Genomic DNA, 21,056 nt, shown 5'->3' with positions numbered 1-21,056 from the left:
AAGCATAACTTCCAGCGGGCATATAAGTGTCATAATGTGCTTACATCACATACGCACAAAAAGTCAGAGGTGCGGAAGTGGTGGCGACATTGTGGGGACATTTCAGCCCAGCCTGAAGATGCTTAGGACCTGAAAAAAGGTCAAATTAACATATCGCGCAAATCAATGGAATTCGTGTTAATGTACCTTACCAATGTAATATTAGCCCTGTCACACACGCTTTGAACTTTCTTTGTTGTCGTGATAGGTTGTTACACATTCCCATTAATCAAACAAGATCACACCATGTTTTTCTTCATGTTTAGTGTCTGAGTGATAAAGAACTCAACAACCGCATTTCTTCGATTTAAAAAATAGCCACTATAATGATTTTTTTTTTTTCTTAATGTGTTTGTTTTTAGAGATCCGCGTCTCAAGTGGGGTGGCACGGCTATGGCGACGGGTATGCGTACAGGGTGCTTCTAAGTTTTGCTCAGTGTTGGCATGACCAGTGTTGTACTCCAAGTGGCTATATTATGTCGGTTTTGGTGAAGTCAAATGACGGAATATTTGTTTCGTCTCAAGGTGGCTTCAGTTTAGTTTGAACGCAGCTCTAGTTACACTTGTGTTTTGTCATTTTCATCATACTATGATGTTGTCAAGCCTCACATGTCCACCCTGTCATAGTGAACTTCAAATATGTTTGTTAAAGAGTGCACCGTCAGCTTGCTAAATGCATCATGACGCGAAGGTTCACTATGTACTGATTAAATACTAACATTAACTGAAAAAGTCCACACTTTCAGCAAACTCACATATTTTGTTGTTTGCATATTTTACAGTTAATTTATAAAGATGTGTTGGAGATTGACGAGTATGCATTACTAACAAAAAAAAAAGTCTACTTAATACAGTTAATATAAAGTTGTAGATCTATAAATATGTAGAAAACCCCAACTTTTAGAGTGGTGAAGTGGGCAAGTCTCAAAGGCGCATTATGGTGACATTGACTAATAAGTATAAATGTACTTGGATGTGCTGTGGTGACAGACTCAAGCCCCCAGTGTCCCTGAGCAGGTATTTGGATAGATGCATTGGCTGTAGGTATGACTTTTTTTTTTCTCAACAGCTAAATGGGCCATTTGTCAGCAGGGTCAGTGAGGACTTTTAGCATTTGTTGTCAGCACAATTTGGCATCTGTTTTGCGGAACAAGTCATTACAGTTTCAGAAAGTCAACTGTCTCACAACTGTTGAAGGTTCAATTCATCAACAATATTTCTAAACTCTGATGGGTGCAATGAAAATCAGGACACATCATGCATCCATTCATTTTCTATCCACTTCTCTTCATTAGGGTCACAGGTAAGCTGGAGCCTATGCCAGCTGGCATTGGGCGTTAGGTATTTTCACACACTGGACGGGGCACCAGCCAATCTGCTTTATGCGGCGTGCCACGTGACCAAACCCAGAAAACGTGATCGTTGACTTCCTGTGTATGCCACAATAACGAGCGAGACACGAGGTTAATAACATGATTGTCTGAAGCCAAACTTGCCCCAATAATCTTTATGGCTAATGTCTTTGGACAAACCTCAAATACATGTAGGCTACAGTATATCAAAAGGTAAATACGAACAAAGCCTAAACATTGGCTTTTGTCTTCTTTGGTGGTTCTGTGGTGACATCTTGTGTTAAAAAAAAGATGTGGAGGTTTAAAGTTCCCACGGGTGCTATGTCATGGTCCCCTTCGCCATTCACCTGGGAGAGGGGGAAGTGCTATTTCACAGTTTGCAGAATGCATAAGTAGGCTGCATCAACAAACAACCATTTCACTCACATTCACATCTACAGGCAAATGAGAATTTTCAATTAACCAACACATGTTTTTGGAATGTGGGAGGAAGCCAGAGATAACTCTTAACTTAAAAGAGAACATGCTAACTCCACCCAGGAGGGCTTGAGACAAGATTAGAACTGGGAACATCTCGACTGTGAGGAAAATGTGCAAACTACATAGTGCTGCAAGGCAAATAAGTTTTAATATTTCAGTACAGTTTGTGATCAGTGCCAGGACATGATGTGTTAAAACTCCAAGGATGTGTACATTTTGTAATACTAAGGGCTCGCTTCGTGATGAGCGTAAACCCTGCCCGACACGTGGCGTATCTCTGCACGGAGCAGCTTATTCCCCATGTTGGTAAATTTTGTAGATGAGCACAGAGCAGCAGACCTTCAAGAGGGAAGACCGCGCTGCTGTGAAAGTGGTCACAACTTCAATCATGACCAATCAAAGCGCCTCCTTTCATTATTTTTAAAATTAACCTGCACTGGGAGTTGGCCACATGGGGAACTCCCCTGAGTCCCGATCTTTTGTGTGCCCCCTCCATAGCTGTGTCATCCATTGGGATGATTTAAAAATACAATATAATGATTCAGGGATTTCGATACACACTGTTCACATATTTATGAATGAAATAAGTCGCATTAAACCTGCTGTCTACACTGTGCCAGTGGTAGACGTGGTCTGAGCAGGCATAAGGTTTAGATCGACCTTCTGCCACAAAATTGGCACTCCACCTGGCGCATCTCCAAGATGCTCCTTCTGCTAGACTGGCCTGCGCAGCTAGCCAAATTGGCAAACGTGCAGCAAGCCTTGTACTGATACAAAAATCCGGATCTGCCATCAGTGACGCCATGGTGCAGGTACGCTGTCTATGAAGATAGAGCCCCAAAGACTATAGTTTTGTGAGCGTCATAAATCCATAATCTCATAAATACAACACTTTGAGTTGCATTTTTATACAGCTCTTTGAGTTGCAGTTTTATGTATGAAAAGTGCTATATAAATAAAATGTGATTGATTGATTGATAAATCCGGCGCAGTGCATAATTTATCCCTACACGGGGCTGAGTTAGAACCACCACTGGTCATTTTTCAAATGAGCACAGGCCAGCAGACCTGCGAGAGGGAGGGCTGCACTGCTGTGAGAGTGGTCACGCCCAAATTCGATCATGGACAATCAAAGCAGCTCGTTTCATTGCCTTTAAATGTGGAGAGTCTCAACATAGCGGAAGCACATCTGCGCCGTGAAGTGGGCATTTGGAGAACCCCCGCCCACCCCAATCGTTTGTGCCATAGATGTGCCACCCAGTGAGATGATTTAAAGGATATAATACACTGATTCAGAAGGTTTGATGCCTATTGTTCACATACTTAGAAGGGATGCCCTGGCTATTCCGGAACACCCAGGTTCAAGCCAGGAAAAAATTGTAGTTCATCAAATAAAGACTAAAATCAATGGACATTTTAGTTCAAAATAAAAATCGTTCTTCCTTTTTAGGGCTGTTTTGTGGTCAGTTTCAATGATTGGGAGTGATTGGGAGTGTGCTGGTCTTCTTCATTTGTAGTAGGTAAAATTTACATAATTGTTACATTTGGGATTTTATTGTTTTGTTTTTTTGTCACATTTAATATCATCAAACATTTTCTAAAGTATATTTCTACATAATGTAATTAATCCGTAAGCCTATTGACCATTTAACATTGGGTTAAACAACTAGCAGAGAATTTATTCACTGCAGATAATTTTGACTGGTGAAAGCGATTAACTGAGTAATGGTGATGATGAACTCATTTTTAACATTACCTTGTATGGCATTAAATGTGACACACAAACTTTCTGGCCATCTTGGATGTCCTTTGACAGCCATGGGAGAACTTCTGAGAAATAAGCATAAATAACTTAGTTTGTAACATGGCCGAGCCATATGGTCTAAATCTGTACTACAAACACTGTCCGTGCATGTGACACTTTCAAAACCATTCAGCTTTGTTGTGTGGCTCGAGATGATACAGGCTGTTTTCACACTCGGCTCAGCAGCATAGCACTAAGAATATGTCCGACCCACACACTTTGCTCGAAAAATGTTTTGGATTTTGCCTCTTGCTATAAGCCACATTACATAAGTAGTAAGTGTGAGGCACAAAGTGAAGATGGCCATGTGCCAGGCTGGGGCTGTCCCTGTGTTTGGTTCAGGGTGAAAATATCATATATTAATGGTTCCGGTGAGAATATAAACACACAGAGCAAAAAGTAATTACATGCTGCTGCAGTGATTATGTGTTGATGAAAGCTGGCTCAGTGAGTGACAAGGTGCGGTGTTTGGGTGCTTGTGTTGCACTCGTAATCTTTTATGACTATAAATGCTGGTGTGCTGGAGGGATCTGTCAAGATACATATTGGGTTTTACTTTGGTTTTCACATTTTTATTCCAAATGTTTTCGACATTCAATGCAGAGGTTTGTGACATTAAAACTAGCTCATGCCTTCATTTTTAAATGGCCTTTCTGAAAATGTGCAGACTAGTAGAAAGGCTTACAAGGTTGCACTAAAAATACATATTGTGAAATGTTGCTTCTAATAGCAATTTAAAAAGTCAATAACTATTAAAAAACAAACCTCTCATTATTTCGCATAAGTTGTCTTTTTAAATATCAAAATGTAAAGCAATAATTTCATTAGAATTCATACAACTGGACACAACTTGCCTCTTCCAACGTACGCAATAAAAACAATTTAGTTGTTGCTCTCATTGTCCATGAATTTAAGCGATAGAATTTCTTAAGTAGTGAGAAAATGCATGTCTCTCTCAAACTAAATTAGACAATTTTGCATTAGGGCGGTTTAGTGGTACACATGACTGATTTTCATGCAGCCACAGTGTGGGATTGATTCTTGCTTAATGACAATATGGGCCCTATTTTTGTAGACAGGCGCACGTGCGCTTGGCATCTTCATATTCATGCCGGGGGAAGTCTAGTTTACCGTGTTTGGGAATTTGGCAGACCTTGCTATGCCTCACTGAGGGCATTTTCTACTTCATGGCCTCAGCACACCCAACAATTTGGTGACAGAAAGTAGACTAGAATTAGACCAGGTGAAACTAAGTCTAAGTTGTGATGCAGGTGGTGTAAGTCGATTTGGGTGGATTTGATTCAGGTGCAAGCGGACAGATTCTGTGCTCCACTTATATTGTGTGGTGGATGTCATTGTATTTCATTCATAACTAGTATGACATCAGTGTGCATCACACCCTCTGAATTATTGTACAAAACAATTAATTGAATCCATTATTATTGTTATTATCACCTTTAATATATTTTTAAAAGCACCCCTGTACCGCAGCACAATTGATGCGTGGGTGTGGGTGTGTGTGGGGAGCAGGGTGGACTTGTCACACACAGATGCTTGATAGAGTTTTGAAGGCAGTCTCCAAGTGCCCACTTTGTAACGGCCAACGTTAATCAAGTCGGCTGTGTTCAGTCCCAACGGTGCAAACTTTAATTTCTAACTGCGCCCCGTACACAAAGATGGCAACAGAATGAAAACTACACCCATGCGCGCAGTTAGACTGCACTTCGCGCTAGAATTGCACTGGGCACGAAAATAGGGCCTTATGTGTGTATGTGACTGAGATAAGGGGCCCTATTTTCATGCCTAGCGCTAGTCTAGCACAAAGTGCAGTCTAATTGTGCACATGAGTGGAGTCTTCTTTCTTTTGGTATTTTGCTAGACTAGCACAAATAGTAGAGGGTGTTTGTGCCATAGTGCGCCGTTGTGGGAGGGAATGCAATGGACTCCTGGGCAATCAAAGCAGCTCCTAGCTCATTACCTTAAAATTTAGTGCAGAGAGGGGTGCGTGGTATACATGGCGGAAGGACTCGCTGGAGTCCAGGCAAGAGATCGGCATTAAATGCTAAGTGCATTTACAGTAAAAGGAACTGCAAGATCTCCAATTGTGGATGATGTTAAATTGGCCGCTGTGGAAGGGCAGTTGGAGTCCGCCTTCCATCATCGATCATCTGTCCGTGTGTGACAACCCCACCTACAACCCACCACCACCACTACCCATGGTTGTGTCGCACGGTCAGGGAGGTGCTGGTAAAAATATATTTGAGACGATAAAGATAATAATTTGTTCAATGAATTTCTACAATGATTCTGAGGGATTGTCCCACGCTGTTGTCAATTTTGATGAATGAAATACAATGACATCCACCACATATGGCCGCGGAGTTCAGAATCTGTCTGCCTGCGACTCGTTTAAATCCACCAAAATTACATAAAACCACATGCACCACAGCTTAGACCTGCTTTTAGGTAGTCTAAACTCATGTCTACTTTTGGTCACCAAATTTCCGGGGGCGTGCAATAGAATACGCTGGAACGCCTATCGAGGTGTAGCCCGGCATACCAAATTCACAAATACGCTGAACTGGACTTGCCCTGGCACGAAAATTAACATGTAGCTGTTTTTACTCCAAGCGCAGTCTACTTTGTGTCATCAAATGGTCAGTTGCTCCGGGGGCGCGCCAGCCCAGGACCATCCAGCAAGGCACAATTGGTTCCAAACACGGCAACGTAGACATGCCCCGGCCCGAAATGGAGATGTGCCCGTTTTTATGCCGAGCGAATGGCTACCTGTTTACAAAAATAGGGCCCAAGATGCCTCTCTCTTGACTGGTCTTGGGTGTAGTTTTTCACCTACAGTTAGCTGGAATAGGGTTGAGCTTCCCTGCAACCCTGGACAGGGTTACTGATTGAAAGGCAGTTGCAGTAATACAGTATTATTCAAACTAACTTGTTGATGGGAGCTAATTTCTACTCCCACTAGTCTAAACACAGTATTCTGATTATTATTGCATTTGTGGAATATGAATTAAGCAGTTAAGCTTTCCTCCATCTCGGGGGGCTGCCATTTTAACCTTGTAATACCACTTGCTGTCGAATGATAATGACATCACAGTCACTGAGGGATCATCTTGCAAACTTCAACAAGACCAAACCCTGAAAACAGATGAGCCGTGACAGTCTTTACCTGAGACCTTAGGCTCTGTGATGTCATTTTCAGTCGACAGCAAGTGGCAGTACAGTAAAAGGCAAAATAGCAGCCCTCTGTGATGGATAAAATTGGGTGGATTTTTCTGCTTAATTCCGTATTCCACAAAAGCAATATTATTCAGAACAGTGTTTAGACTTGAAGGGGCTTATGAACCATATTATTGTAAAGAAAATGTTTGACTTGACTTCCAGTTTAACTATATTGCTCAGTGTTGCTTTGGACTGGTCACAGTGAAAGGTTGGTCAAATGTGCAGTTTAAGAAAGACCTTTAAGCGGTCAACCGAAGCGTCACATTTTTAATGAGGTGTAAGCACCTACCCTTGCCTGCATGGTATAACTTTACACAGTGCTCATTTAGTTGGTCATGTTATGGCACTGACAGATCCACCAGTGCTCTCTAATAAAAAAATAAAATAAAATCATTTTTATAGGCCTAATATTAAAATACTTGACCTTATTGTACTGTATTTCACACCTGTTTAATTTATGAATTGTATATTTCTGATTGTCTTTTTTTGCATTGTTATTTTGTTCATAATTATCATCACCTTTCTTCCTTACTTGCCTGGGAGAAATCATGACGTGTCCGTCCATTTCAAATTCTGTTTAATTTACAGAATGTGGTTCTTTTTTTATAATCTTGTATTGTGGCCAATCCAAATACTTGTGCAGTTATCATGCTCTTCAATAGGATGTTAACACACAAAAAAATACCTGTCAGTTGGATGGATTACTATCTTGCGCATAAAGTGTGCAATAATACAGTTTGTCAACAATTTTGAGATACATAAGCCTTTAGTTTCCATATATGTATTATTACATTGTTTCTTCAATTAAGAAAAAATTTGAGCATGATCAAAAAGGCTGCATATACTTTTGCACTGTACCATTTCGAGCGTTGGAAGCTACAGTGTGCCTCAGGCAAGTTCATGCAAATCATTTTGATGTAACGAAATATGAAATGAATATGCCAGTAGAATTCAGAGGGCAACTTTTCATTTGTGTATTCAAACAAATTTGTGATAAAAATGTTTTTTATCTTTTCTTGCTTGCCACATTTTAGGTGACAGGTTGACATCCTTCCACTGCATTTGATGTGAAACATCAGCCACTGGACCGTCATGATTTTAGGACATGTTTATGCAGGTCAGACACCAGAAAGAAGATCTAGCTGTTTCAAATGACTTTTAAAACACCTGATTGATTACACTGGCAAGGTGATAACGTAGTTATTTTAGAAACAGTGTTTTGTTTGTTTTGGGGTTTTTTTGTAAATGAAATTTGTTTGAAGTATTATTTGATCATAGGTCTAAAAGATGGCTAGAATGAGCATTTGTGTCAATTTTTGGAATACATGCCTGTTTAGCAAATGCATATTGTTTTTCATTTCATGTCATTCAAGCATAAAAAGCTATGCAAATTGTTGTGTGCATGTGTTGCAATTGATACTATTATTACTCAATGTAAATCTTTGCTATGGTCATCATCATCATTAATATAGTGATTAGGGGAAACACCAGGCTACATACCTTGGAAGACGTCCACATCCAGATGAAATAGTAATAGTCCTCTTGAGTTGAAAAAAAAACCCAAATGTGCACGAAGTCCAGCTAACATGGGGAAGTTGCTCAGAACTTCCTCACAAGGAATTTCCTCAATGGAGTCTTTTTTGCTTCAATGTTCCATTTGCGTCCGTGTAAAGGGATATTATCATTTGGAGGTGACTTACAGTAAGTGTATTTGGGACATTGACGTCATGTGTTGAGGCCTGTTCATTAAAAACATGGAGGGACAAGTCCTTCCTCCTGTTGTGTTTAAATGTGGTGATTCCTGTGCTTAGCTCTCATAGTGGGTGCAAATGTATACAGCACAACACGATTATTTCTAGCCCTGGTTTATGTGATGACTGCTAAATGCACTGCCCTTTTAATAAGCTTCACTTCATACAAGTATCGGCGCTCGGAACGTTCACGTTGAACTTTATGACGTTTCAATTGGGGTAGGGGTCACTTTCACTGGCAGGGATTGAGAATATTATTTTTAAGATGTCTGTTTTCATATTTTTAAACGGACGAAGAATATCTGCCATCCTCCACCTTTTGTCTGTAAAAATATGTCACTAAAGCACAAATTCCTCTTTCAAAAACAAAAGGCGGCTTTACTGCATAAGAGCAAGTAGACGATCAATACTCTTCCTGCAATTGACAGATGAAACTCATAAAGTGCGAGTGCAGAGCATCTTTTCTATAAATGTAATTATATGTCTAATTTGGAATCTAGCTAAACTCAAATAGATTAATTTGGCATACATTGGTCCTTGTTATGTGGAAGATGTGCATGAAACTATCGTGTGACATGGTAACCATGGCGACCTGTAAGCGCTTGTAGAGGGGAGGAGGGCGGAGGGGTTGAGGGGTGGCTCTTCGTGCCCGTGCGTAAAACTTGTTTGGGTGATTATCAATGTACTGTATATTTCGGGTATTTATATTTTCTCCGGGAAAAGAAAAACAAAATAAAAATATTTGTAATCACACGTCAGTCTGAATGGATTTGGAGTTCGTACTGTTCCTTCTGCTTATGTCTGTGCCGTTTCCTTTACTGGGGCTTTTGTCCAGGCCGCACAGAGACTCCGTCACCCCTTCTTCCATCTCCATGTACTCCGCTTTGTCCCCCAGCGAGGAGCCGGACGGCGATCCTTTAAATTTGCGCAAAAAGTCCGGGAAGTAGGGGCATCCTGGCGGCATGCTCTCAACCACCGGTTGCGCCTGGTCCTCGTTATTGTCGGTCTCACGGTGGTAAAAATAGTTGAAGTTGGACACTATAACCGGCACCGGCAACGCGATGGTTAACACGCCCGCTATAGCGCACAGAGAGCCCACTATCTTGCCACCCACTGTGATGGGCTTCATGTCCCCGTAACCCACCGTAGTCATCGTCACCACGGCCCACCAGAAGGCGTCCGGGATGCTGGTGAACTGCGATGTGGGCTCGTCCGCCTCGGCGAAGTAAACGGCGCTCGAGAAGAGGATGACGCCGATAACCAGGAAGAAAATGAGCAGGGCCAGCTCCCTCATGCTGGCGCGCAGAGTGTGGCCCAGGATCTGGAGGCCTTTGGAGTGTCTGGACAACTTGAAGATGCGGAAGACCCTGACGAGGCGAATTATTCTCAGGATGGCGAAGCTCATCGCCTGCTGCCCGTTGCCTTGGTGCTGCGCCAGGTCCGTGCCCAGGGTTATGAAGTAAGGCAAAATGGAAACAATGTCAATGGAGTTCATGATGTTTTTAAAGAACGCCGTTTTGCTGGGACACGCAAAGAAGCGGACTATAATCTCAAAGGAGAACCAAATAATGCACACTGTTTCCACGATGAAAAAGGGGTCGTTGAAGGGCGTAAATCCGTGGTCCGGCTGCGTGGAATTGTGTCTGGCCTGCAAGTACTCTTTGTCGTCCCTGAACTCTGGCAGCGTCTCCAGGCAGAAAATGACGATCGAGATGACAATAACCAGCACGGACACCACCGCGATCCCCCTGGCCGGACTGGAGCTCTCCGGATATTCGAACAGCAGCCAAATTTGGCGCTTGAACTCGTCCTCGGGGAGAGGCTTCTCCTCCTCTTTGACAAAACCCTCATCCTCTCGAAACTTTAGGATCGCCTCCTCTCCAAGTTCATAAAACTTGACTTCCTCGGAGAAGATGTCAAACGGAACGTTGGCGGGTCTTTTCAAGCGTCCTCCAGACTGGTAATAGTAAAGAATAGCGTCAAAACTCGGTCGGTTCCGATCGAAGAAGTACTCGTTCCTCAGCGGGTCAAAGTACCGGATGCGCTTGTCGGGGTCCCCCAGGAGAGTGTCGGGGAACTGAGTGAGAGTCTTGAGCTGAGTTTCAAACTTGAGGCCCGACACGTTGATGACAACTCTCTCGCAGCAGCCCAACTCGCTGTATACATTCGCATATCCGGACTGAGGATGTCTGTCAGTAATTGAAACTGTTTCGTCGTCGTCATCATCATCATCATCATCATCATCCATGTTACACAGAAAACTGGACCGCTTTCCCCGCTCCTCCTCCTCATCCTCCTCCTCTTCCTCGGCGCCCTCTTCCTCTTCGATCATGATGTCCTCCTCGGAGCCGAGCAGCGCCAGTTCGGAGTGGCGCAGGTCCCCGCCGAGAGTGGTCCGGCTGCGTCTCCAGCGCCCGACGCCGCGTTGCTTTTTGCGCTCTCTGAGGAGTCTCTGCTTCTCCGTATCCTGAGAGGAGGAGGTGGAGGAGGAGGAGGAGGAGGAGGAGGAGGAGGAGGAGGGGCGCGAGGCGGTACCGCCGCTGTTGATGTTGGCGCTGGAGGAGGCGGTGCGAGACGGATGCTGGCGGTTGTTAAGGAGATGCGCGCCCGATGAGGCGGAGGTGGTTGTGGTGGTGGATGAAGAGGTGGACCCCCCGGAGCCGACGCCTCCCCCATCCGCTCCGGATCCGCTCTCGGCTGCCACCGCCGCTGCAGCCGCTCTGGACTGGGCCGCCTGACGCTCCCTCTCTCGCTCCCTCTCCCGGGCGCGAGCTTGGGCATACCCGTAAGGCAGGTGGCTGTTGCACCCGCCGTCCGCACCCACCATAGCAAACTCCATTTTAAGTCTGCAGGTTGGTGAGCGTAAAAAAAAAAAACCTGTCAGGAGGCCAGAGGATAGAAGTTGTAGCTGGAATGGACCAATCAGCTGTGGATCAAAATGAGAGTCCACCCAATCAGATCCATACTGCGTGTCCGCTCAAGAGTGATAACTGATAATAATGTTTTGACACAGGCCCCCAGTATTTTATGACATAATTTTCCCAGAAAAGGTGAAGGCCGTGGGGGCCCGGCCTGTTACGCACACACATGCAGCAGCCTTGATGTGGTCAGCATTGTGAGTCACACACAGTATCTTTGGTGGTCTCCATCAGGTGGTTAATTCCACCACATGCGTCTTTTGATCCTCATGCCTTGGCCACTGCCGGTTGCCGTTTTATGAGAGACATAAAAAAATGGGATCCTTGCTGTTATATTATGGTTCTGGTGACTTACATCCACTGATGTTGTCCGAAGCTGCAAGAAAATAACACAAAAAGAATCGTTAGTAGAACAGTTCAGTCATTGCAGTGAAGAAACTTCATTGTGGCATTCATAATCAATGCTGCGCGCCCTTTTTCCCTTGCTGCTTATTTATAGCTCCTAGCATGTATACTTACATGTTAAAATGGACCAAACGGCTCCCAGGCGTATCAGCCGGCGGTCGATGGATGTGCTCTAGGTGAGGATGCACTTCCAAATCTCCGTGTCAGTTTTGGATATAATATGACCAATCCCTTGTCGTAGCCAAGCGGCGACCACCTCATCCACTACATCCATGCGAGCTCTGACGCACTCTGAGAAGGGCACTTTTTGGCTGCGTGTCGACGTCTCAATTCAACAGGATCTGTTGCGACTTCAGCCCACTGTATCGGCTCCATCGCCACAACCCCTCCTCAATGCAGGCGGTGGTAAAGGTTGAAAAAGGTGTGCGAGCGGCGATATGGCATCGATGAGAGACACGCACGGCTGGGGCGAATACATGCGAGGATGGGCAAAAGTTTACCTTCACCCCGGTGAATGCAAAAGGCCACAGCATGGCGGAGTGTGAGCATCACACATCTGTCTGTCTGCAGCTGTATCCCTACCTATCCTCCTGTATCCCTCCCGTGTGCGCGCGAATGCGAGTGCGCGTGTGTGGTGAAGAGCCTGTGAGTGCGAGATAGGGGCGCTCTTACTGCAGAGCGTGCAGGCGGTGCTCGATCCTCCCCCAGTGGAGGCACTCGCTCACTGCCACCGTGCTGCAGTCTCACACCTCTGAGCACCCTCTGTGCTTCCTGCACGAAGCCATCAATTAGACGTGTACAACACTTCATTAGGCATGAAGAGGTGTGGCAGGGAGGAGGAGGATCGTGAGGTCAGCCTTACGTGTCACTTTATGATGTTTAATCCCTAGTGTGTATGTAGAGCAGCTGTACAACCGAGCTCTCAATTTCCCTTGGGATCTATCTATCCATCTATCTATCCCTCTATCCATCTATTAATAGTGTGGTTGTTCCATTTGTTCAGCAACACGTGAATTTTCATGTTACTTTGGTTGCAAAACCACGACTCCCATAAACACACAATTAATAAATCACAAAGCAAATATTGAGTGTGCATGCTGAAAAATGCTGTCACTGATCTGAGATTTCAAGGAAAGAAGTGAGCTCAGCAATATTGTGCTAGTTAATCAGAAGTGGGCTGTGCAATTTGTACCTGACTCAATCAATTACCTCTCCATGATCCCATCGCAGGAATAGAAACCATCAATAACACAAAAAAACGCAATATAACAGCAGGCCGTTGCCACATGTCTATATCTGGAGCAGATCAGAAATATATATTTAATAACATGACTAAAGCATAAAAATGTGAGGTAAAATACATCACATTAGTTACATTGTCCAGCTCTACTGATTGTGAAGGCCCGGCAGATTACATTGACATTGCAGGAGAGGCTGGAATCTAATTAGACAAAAGAATAAAAAATAAAACTCTAACTTCCACATAATGGTGCTGGAAGCAGTGTAGCCAAGAGAAACTATTAAATGAAGCGAATGCAGTTAATATAAATTCAATGAACAAATATCACTTTCATTTCATTGAATACTCTAAATTGTCCATAGATGTGAACAGAGATGGGCACTTTACCCTATTTTGCCGGTCCGTCCTCCATCCGCGACCTGGGCACCCTTCCGTCATCATCCCTCCATCCTTATTCATAAAAACAATCGTCCTCCGACCCCGTCGGGCCTCTTCCTTTGAAAGCGCTTGCATCCTTTTGCGTTATAACGCAACAAGTTTTCAATTTTTATTGTGTTATTTCACAATAAAAATAATTATTGCAAAATAATGCAATGTTAATTTCGGAGGAGAACTAAAGAGTTCCACTTCTGGGTTACGGCGGAGATGGGAGGAGCATGAACCATCAGGTTTGGAGAAATTTTTATGCTCTAGAGATGTCCTAAACAAGGACATACTTTGCATGCAAAGGGATAAGGTATGTACTAAATGTTAACAGTTATTTAACAAAACAAAATTGCTATCCACCTTTTTCCTTGTCAATGAAATTGGCATCCACTAGAGGGCAGATTATGCAATGTTAATGCTGGAAACGCACATGAAAAAGAGCACCCTCCGTGGTATCGCAGAAGAGAACAGTGGTCTTTGTTTTTAAAACAACAAACACAACACGTCAGATGGTACTTGACCTCGTTAGAGACGAATACAGCTATGGATGAAAACACACTTCCGTCCTTGCTTAGTCAGTCCTTTAAAAAAAATGTGATGTGAATGTGATTGTTAATGGTATACACTATTTGCACTGCAATTGTCTGGCAACCAGTCCAAGTTGAACCCCGCCTCTCATAGCAGGGATCGGTTCTAGCTCACCTAATGAGGGCAAGTAGCATAGAAATTGGATTGCTGCCAGAAAAAGTCCAGTATTAAAGTACAAGTCTTCATATGGACATCGAAAAAGAATAGCAGGCCAACACCAGTAAACTGCATGTGCATTACATATTTAGACTTTCCCATGACTATTCTTAAAGGCAAAGGAAAATGATATAAAAACTGTGAAATTTCACAATAAACATAACTTTTAGTTCAACAAACTAATGACATAAAAAGAAAAAGAAAACGGTGATGCAAATTCTACACTTGACTTGCCTGATTAAAGAAAGTGCCTTGGAATCCAGGGAAATTATCACCCTAATGGCATAATTAGTCCAACAGTGAGGGAAAAAAGATGTCCAAAAAAAATGAGGAATGCATTACCTTTTTTGATGGATGAGTGGAGGCATTGTAATGGCTTTTGTAGTGATTCATTTTTAAAAGTTTGTCTTGTAACCATCCAAAACAATACTGAACAAAGACACCATTGTTTTGAAGTCATGACCTCACAAATAGTGATCGGTCTACATATTGAAGGTCTGCGCCTCAAAGATTCAATTTAATTTACAACCAAATACTGTCAGGTAATCAACAACTCACTAAACAGAAGTTTGCAGAGAGATCTCAGCCACACCACTGGCAAAAAAAAGTCTCCTCAAACAAATTATGACAGTAAATTCCTTAGTTTATTGCACCTTTAGGTCTAATGCGGTTGTGCATATAATCTGTGGGCGCATGCAGCACTGTGGCACTTAATCAGTATGTTGCCCACGATGCCTATTCCCTCTGAATTGTACAATTAGTCTGACTGAAACACTAATTTGAATGAGAACAGCTTGTCAATGCTGACTGTAAAGTCACCAGGAAATTTCTGCATTCCCCTAAGGAGCCATTCTCAAGGGGAACATCTACTGGTAGTTGTAATCTTCCTAAAGTGATAATTTGGTTCCCTGTGCATTCTCTTTCAACTAGTACCATTGTATCAGATATATTGAAAGTAATGTCTGCACTAAAACATGAATGGCAAGTCTATTGCAGAGGTAAAACAGTATTTGTCTCTCACAATTGTCATTGTGTATCAGACATGAACATAAGGGCAGTGATTCCCAACCACCCGTGGCACACAGGAGTGCCACGGAAAATAATCCAACGCCACTTCTTTTGTTTCAAAATTATTACAAATATATCGTTGTTCATTTATCAATGCCGGTGGCGTATAGCGACAGGCTGAACAATTACATGCTCTCCCATTAAATGGCTGAGGGCACAATAAAGCTCCACCTGTTGCCATTCATACAAAAGAATAAGTAAAAGCTTGTTGCGAGTATAATTGCGCTCAGGTTTGGGAAACACTGATAAGGTATTAAGTGAGTTCTTTTCTATTCTGAAAATTACGGAAACCTTCCACCCCCCCCCCCCCCCCCCACATTGATCATGCATCTAATTTATCACAAGGGGGGGATGTAAATCCACTACCGCTATAGTGATAGAAGGGGACAGAGTGAAAACGGCACAGGTGCCGAGGATGTTTGAGTGCACTCGAGCAGAAGAGGTGCAACTGCTCACAAAATCTGTCTGTGTGATGCATAGGGGACAACACAACTCAGGCTCTAGCTAAATTCGATTAGCAGGAACACCTGGCATTGGGAGATTTTAGCCTTTCAGTGTTGTCGAGACACGAGGTATTTATAGACTGTGCCTTTCTTTTGTGGCCTCTTCTTTCCTTTGCAAAAAGGCTAGTCAAGGCTTAGTAACAATGGATGTTCATAAATCAGAACAATAGACACAGTAGGGGGATTTATGGAATGTCTCATCATATTGTATTGCTAGTTGTGACCAAGGACATGAATCATGTTTCCTATCGTATTGTGGCTCTTTATGAGGCACAAGGGACTATCATCTCTCCAACAATCAGTCTCAATTTCCATTATTTTGTTCCATAGCATTTCTCAAACCTGTAACCCTCTGCCTCAAAGTTGTAACTTATTAAACATGTATAATATTGCACCCCAAGGCTCGTTTGAAATAGTAATTCTCACAAATTATGAACCACTGAATCATTAGGATGACTGGAACCTTTTTGTACATCATATAAGTGATTCCCTGTGGCTTTTGGTCTGCTATTATTTTAATTCCTGCTGAACAGTACGCCTTTTGCAAGTACTTTAATTATATATCATTCTTACTTCACAGTTCAATGTCAAAAGAATTACCCAGTGGATCGAAATTATATCAGACCTGAGATCAAGATCAAAGGTTGCATTAGTATGTTTTGTGTGTGTGTGTGTGTGTGCGTGTTAAACTGTTTTCTCCTCATTACTTGGATAACACGTCAAACGTTTTATAATTGTATGAGATGCATTCTTTATTGCTACTTTACTGTTTAACAGCATGTGACAACAATTACAGTTTAACAGTTTACGCGTCAAGTGCAGGTGCATTGACAGTTTATGGGTTGCCACAAGTCCATAGCATAAAGGATCATTCAGAAAGATATTGAAGCCATATTAGCCATTTCCAGCTTTCGTTTAAATGTAAAATTTGGGGTGATTTAACATCGACAAAGCAGTGCAAAAATGATGACCACAAAAATTTAAATGCAGAAGAACATTTCAAAGGTTAGCGTGGTGGTGCAATATGCATGTTACTATGTCTGTCATAGTCAAAGGTCAGACCTTAATTTGTGGAATTTGCGTAATGTCTGGAACAGATACAGTATTCATATGCACTTAATGATGTTCTTTTTTTTTAAAATCCTTTTATGACCTCTCATCTAAATTTGATCTGCCAAATTCAAACTTTCCGCATTATCTACAGACGACAGTCTGGAGATTTTGCCCAAAAAACATTTCCCTCATTTCCCCAACAGACCTCATGAAACATGTTTGGATAGTCTACTTGGAATAGAACCTCAACAGAGCAGATGCATGTCAGTCTTATATAAAATGGTGGACGACTGGTTAGCTGAAAGGCACTATTAATAAAGTTGAGGAGAATTGGCAGCCTTCTCTGTTATTGGATACTATCACTCTGCTTCCTGAGGCAGAGGTGGATTCAGTTGTACTAACTTGCACCTTTTTCTCTCTTTCTTCTGCGTATGAGTGCCCCTGGATGTTTTGTTGTTGTTCCTGTGTCCTGCGACTGATTTCTTGCAATGTCTGACGTTTGGGCCCGGAGGTGGGTGAGTTCAGGGGTGGGGGATGTTAGGGTAATAAATGCACAATTGTAATGAAACTAAGTTGTTCATATTTTCGACTTTAATATGGCTTTGGTTAAAAATCAATAAAGAAAGTTGGGAAAAAAATATCCCATTAAAATTTGTAAAAACAAAATACATTTGTGAATGAATAAAACTTGCATTTTCGTAATCGCATCCCTACAGTGCATACTGAATTAAAGGACAATTACCACTTGCTTAAGATACTCACTAATTAACAGTGCTTCCAAGCAGTGGTGTATTCTGTTTGAGATTTTTAAGGAAACAGTTTCAAGAAGGACATAGGTGACACTTCATAAAGGTCCTTGTTGTTTACGTGGTATTTCTGCAGAAGCATTAAGTCCCTGGAGGGTGCAATGGTAGACAGAGCCACCCAAGCCTGCAGCACTCTAAAGTTATCTGTATATTTGACTGTGCCTGTAGGCTTACTATTTCTTGGTGCAGCTTAACTTCTCTCGGCTATAAATTTTCAGCATTAGTCAAAGACAGTTACATTGCAGAAGAAGCATTATATAATCTAAAGATCTTACAATTAAGTATTCATTTATACATCAACAGCAGAATTCAAATATTTTAAAATATAGTTTTTCTTTTAAAGAGGCACAACCCAACTGACGTAGCTTTTTGGACATTTTATTGTAACTTAGCTTGCTAAGTTGCTCATTTAGAATGTGGTAAGCCACCGAAGAGCACGGAGAAAGCCCACACAAGGCCGGAAAGAACATTAAAACCCAGAACCACAACCGTGCTTGCCAACCTAATCCACCATGCGACAACCAAAACACATTGTTGTAAAATTCAATATAAAAAGCAAAGCCTTCTGGTAACTTGCAGTGGTAAAGTATGTGTTTGTTAAGGGTTGATTTTAGTTGTGAAAAGATGGATAAAGGATCAGGGAGTTACTGATGACATTACCAAAAACAATGATGGGGGGAGCGGGGTATTGGGTGGGAAGAAAAGACTGAGTGATTGCTGATGCATCGCTTGGGATTTTCCGTTTTCTGTGGGAGCAGATGACAGTTTATTTTTCTGTGGTTGGTCCAAACCTTCCAAGAGATAAGATCCTCTCCTCCTACGTACATGTAGGAGGAAAGGCCTTACCTGATCTGGTGAGGGAAAAAGAGGGGGATTTACTGTGTCAATGCTTGGACTAAACAAGTGGAAAAACAACAGAGAGCTAAAGCTGACAAGATTAACAGAATTTACTGCTGCCTTATTTAAGAGTGTGGGGAGAGGCAAAGCACCATAGGTGTTTGAGACATTTAGAGATCAGGTGGACGTCCGAAACGATAAAAGCCACTTCAAAAAGGTATGACTTTGGGCAAATGCAAAACTTGTGATGAAATTTGATTATCGGATAATAATTTTAATCAAAGCAATACCAGGTCTCTTAATAGTGCACTGACACTTTACATTTAAAAAAATATATATACTAAATGTGTGTGCAGTGTCTGTAACTGATGCAGTAGTGCGTCTATTATACTGCATGTTTTTGGACATCGATCTGAATTTGAAATCTTTTATATCTAGATATATCTATCTAGATGTTTAAAATTCCAGTGAATTGAAACTCATGCTGGCTATAAGATAAAGGTTGACTTTGTCACAAAACGCTCAAGAGAATACTTGAAAAGTCAACATATGCTGCCAGGAGCCAATTTGGAGTCAGCAATGGTTGTTGAACTTTTTTTGAAGTCAAGGAACCATCAAAAATGGGATTTAGAGCAAATAAACCTCATGCTGTTTGTTTCTAGAGGGGAAACACATTATCTGACTAAACATTAAGAGAACTAAACAATTTGTTTCTGTTGTTTCAGATTGCAAAAAAAAATGTTAGCTACCACTCAGATTTTCTGACATGACTTATTTTAATGTGAAGCCTGATCCCCTCTTGCGGCAGACGCCTGTGTCGCACTCATCAAAGGATGCAGCTAGTTGTCATGGCAACAGTGCTGGCACTGGCAGATGCCAGTAAGCATTGCAGTTCAGGCTGCTCCCTGCAAGTCGGCACCCTCCCTGTGGAGAGCTGTGGCAAAACTGAATACGTCGACACCACCGTGTGTGCAGGACAGTGCTACCATGAGGTACTGCAAAGTTCAAAATGTTAATGACAGTTAAGCCTGAGCTTGATGGTTTATTTTACAGAATTGCCACTCAACTACAGGCAGTTATTAAAAAAAAAAGTTTTAATCATTTTAACATTCAAGCAGTTTCCTACAGCTGTCCGGCGGATTGGAGGATCCCTTCCAAAAGCCTTTGTAGCAGACGTTTTTGTGTGAGTTTAGTGCTCAATTACTCTCTCATAAACAGAGTCTGCTGCCTGAGAGAAAGTAGCTATACCATTGCGACCGTTCAGGGTCAGAATTCTAATTGACACAATGAGATAGGATGCACTTGGGCTCTGGACAGTATTTTCCAAAAATTGATCAAACCTTCCTAGTAATCTACTTTAATCCTCTCTTTAATGTGAGCCACTCTATTTCATCAGAGTGGGCATCCCAAAAGTGGCATCGTGCTGCCACTGCATGGGTGTGCTTGTGACCTGGTTACTTTCATGTCTGTGTGAATACAAAATATGCCAGTTTACATTCTTACAGGCGGGTAAACGAGCTCAGTTGATTAGAAGCACCTGTGGCTCAAGACAAACTGTGGCAGGGTTTTTACTTTCTGGACCTGAATTTCCCATCTCTGCCCACGAGTCCTATTGAGGATAAGCGATATTGCAAATGAATGGATGGAGAGTTACATTAGTTACCTTTCTTCAAATTTTAACCTTTTATCATCTCCTGGTATCGGAGTACTGTATGATCACAAACAACTAGGCTGCTGTTCTGTCCGCAGGATCCAGTCTACTTGTCTGCTAAACGCCAGACCGAACAGAACATCTGTAATGGGAACTGGACCTACGAAGTGAAACATATCAAAGGTTGTCCAGTGGCGGTCCCATACCCTGTGGCCACAAGCTGCGAGTGCTCTTCGTGTGATGAAGACAACACAGACTGTGAACGCGTTCCTTGGGTTATGCATAGTTGTTTTTAAAGCCCTTTTAATTTGAACCTTGATAATGAAATAAAGTGTTTGTTTCTGCATTCAAATGTGGAACAAAATAAAACATAAATTTGTTGATTGTTGCATTGTGTAAACTGACATGAAATCAATTCAACCGTCTTTGGTTTAAGAGACACATTTTTTTCAACACTACAGTATGTACAGCACTTTGTAAACAGTTGTGGCTTTTTTGAAGTGCTCTATCAATAATGTTGAGTTGAGAGAGATAACATTTGAAACTCTTGCTCCATCTTCATTCCAACAATACATGTACTCATCATGCATTTCGATAAATTGTTTCCCTCATACATCTCACTACACACCTGTCTAAGGTTGGTGAGAGATTTAACTATTTTTCTTTACTGAATTATATTTGCCACCTTGAGAACTGCCCTGTGTCTGAAACCTTATTGCAAATGATTATTATTACAATTATT

The 21,056-nt window shown here is 42.2% G+C and overlaps 2 protein-coding genes across 3 annotated transcripts in view; one reads left to right on the top strand and one right to left on the bottom strand.

The window, feature by feature from the left end:
- Positions 1-12,579, bottom strand: part of kcna4 (potassium voltage-gated channel, shaker-related subfamily, member 4) — a 61,897-nt gene extending 49,318 nt beyond the window's left edge. The window contains exons 1-2 of the mRNA XM_086025003.1: positions 12,101-12,579; positions 8,413-11,957 (exon numbers count right to left, since the gene is read on the bottom strand). Coding sequence (XP_085881129.1) covers positions 9,412-11,502 — 2,091 coding nt within the window. The 5' untranslated portion in view covers positions 11,503-11,957; positions 12,101-12,579 and the 3' untranslated portion in view covers positions 8,413-9,411. The remainder of the gene's footprint in view (positions 1-8,412; positions 11,958-12,100) is intronic.
- A 6,215-nt stretch (positions 12,580-18,794) lies between these two features.
- Positions 18,795-20,689, top strand: fshb (follicle stimulating hormone subunit beta). 2 transcript variants are annotated; one of them, XM_086025006.1, is made up of 3 exons: positions 18,795-18,880; positions 19,472-19,655; positions 20,413-20,689. In XM_086025006.1, the coding sequence occupies exons 2-3, from the start codon at positions 19,497-19,499 to the stop codon at positions 20,608-20,610; spliced, it is 357 nt and encodes a 118-aa protein (XP_085881132.1). In that variant the 5' UTR covers positions 18,795-18,880; positions 19,472-19,496; the 3' UTR covers positions 20,611-20,689. The 2 variants fall into 2 exon arrangements, with proteins under 2 accessions (XP_085881132.1, XP_085881133.1); XM_086025007.1 differs by having other exon boundaries at positions 18,806-18,880; positions 19,451-19,655.
- The last annotated feature ends 367 nt before the right edge of the window (positions 20,690-21,056 follow it).

Source organism: Filicampus tigris, chromosome 3 (genome assembly GCF_054856515.1).
Source record: "Filicampus tigris isolate MCC_2025a chromosome 3, RoL_Ftig_1.0, whole genome shotgun sequence".
NCBI lineage: Eukaryota > Metazoa > Chordata > Actinopteri > Syngnathiformes > Syngnathidae > Filicampus > Filicampus tigris.
The sequence above is the reverse complement of the archived record's forward strand: the minus strand, read 5'-3'. Positions and strand labels throughout refer to the sequence as shown.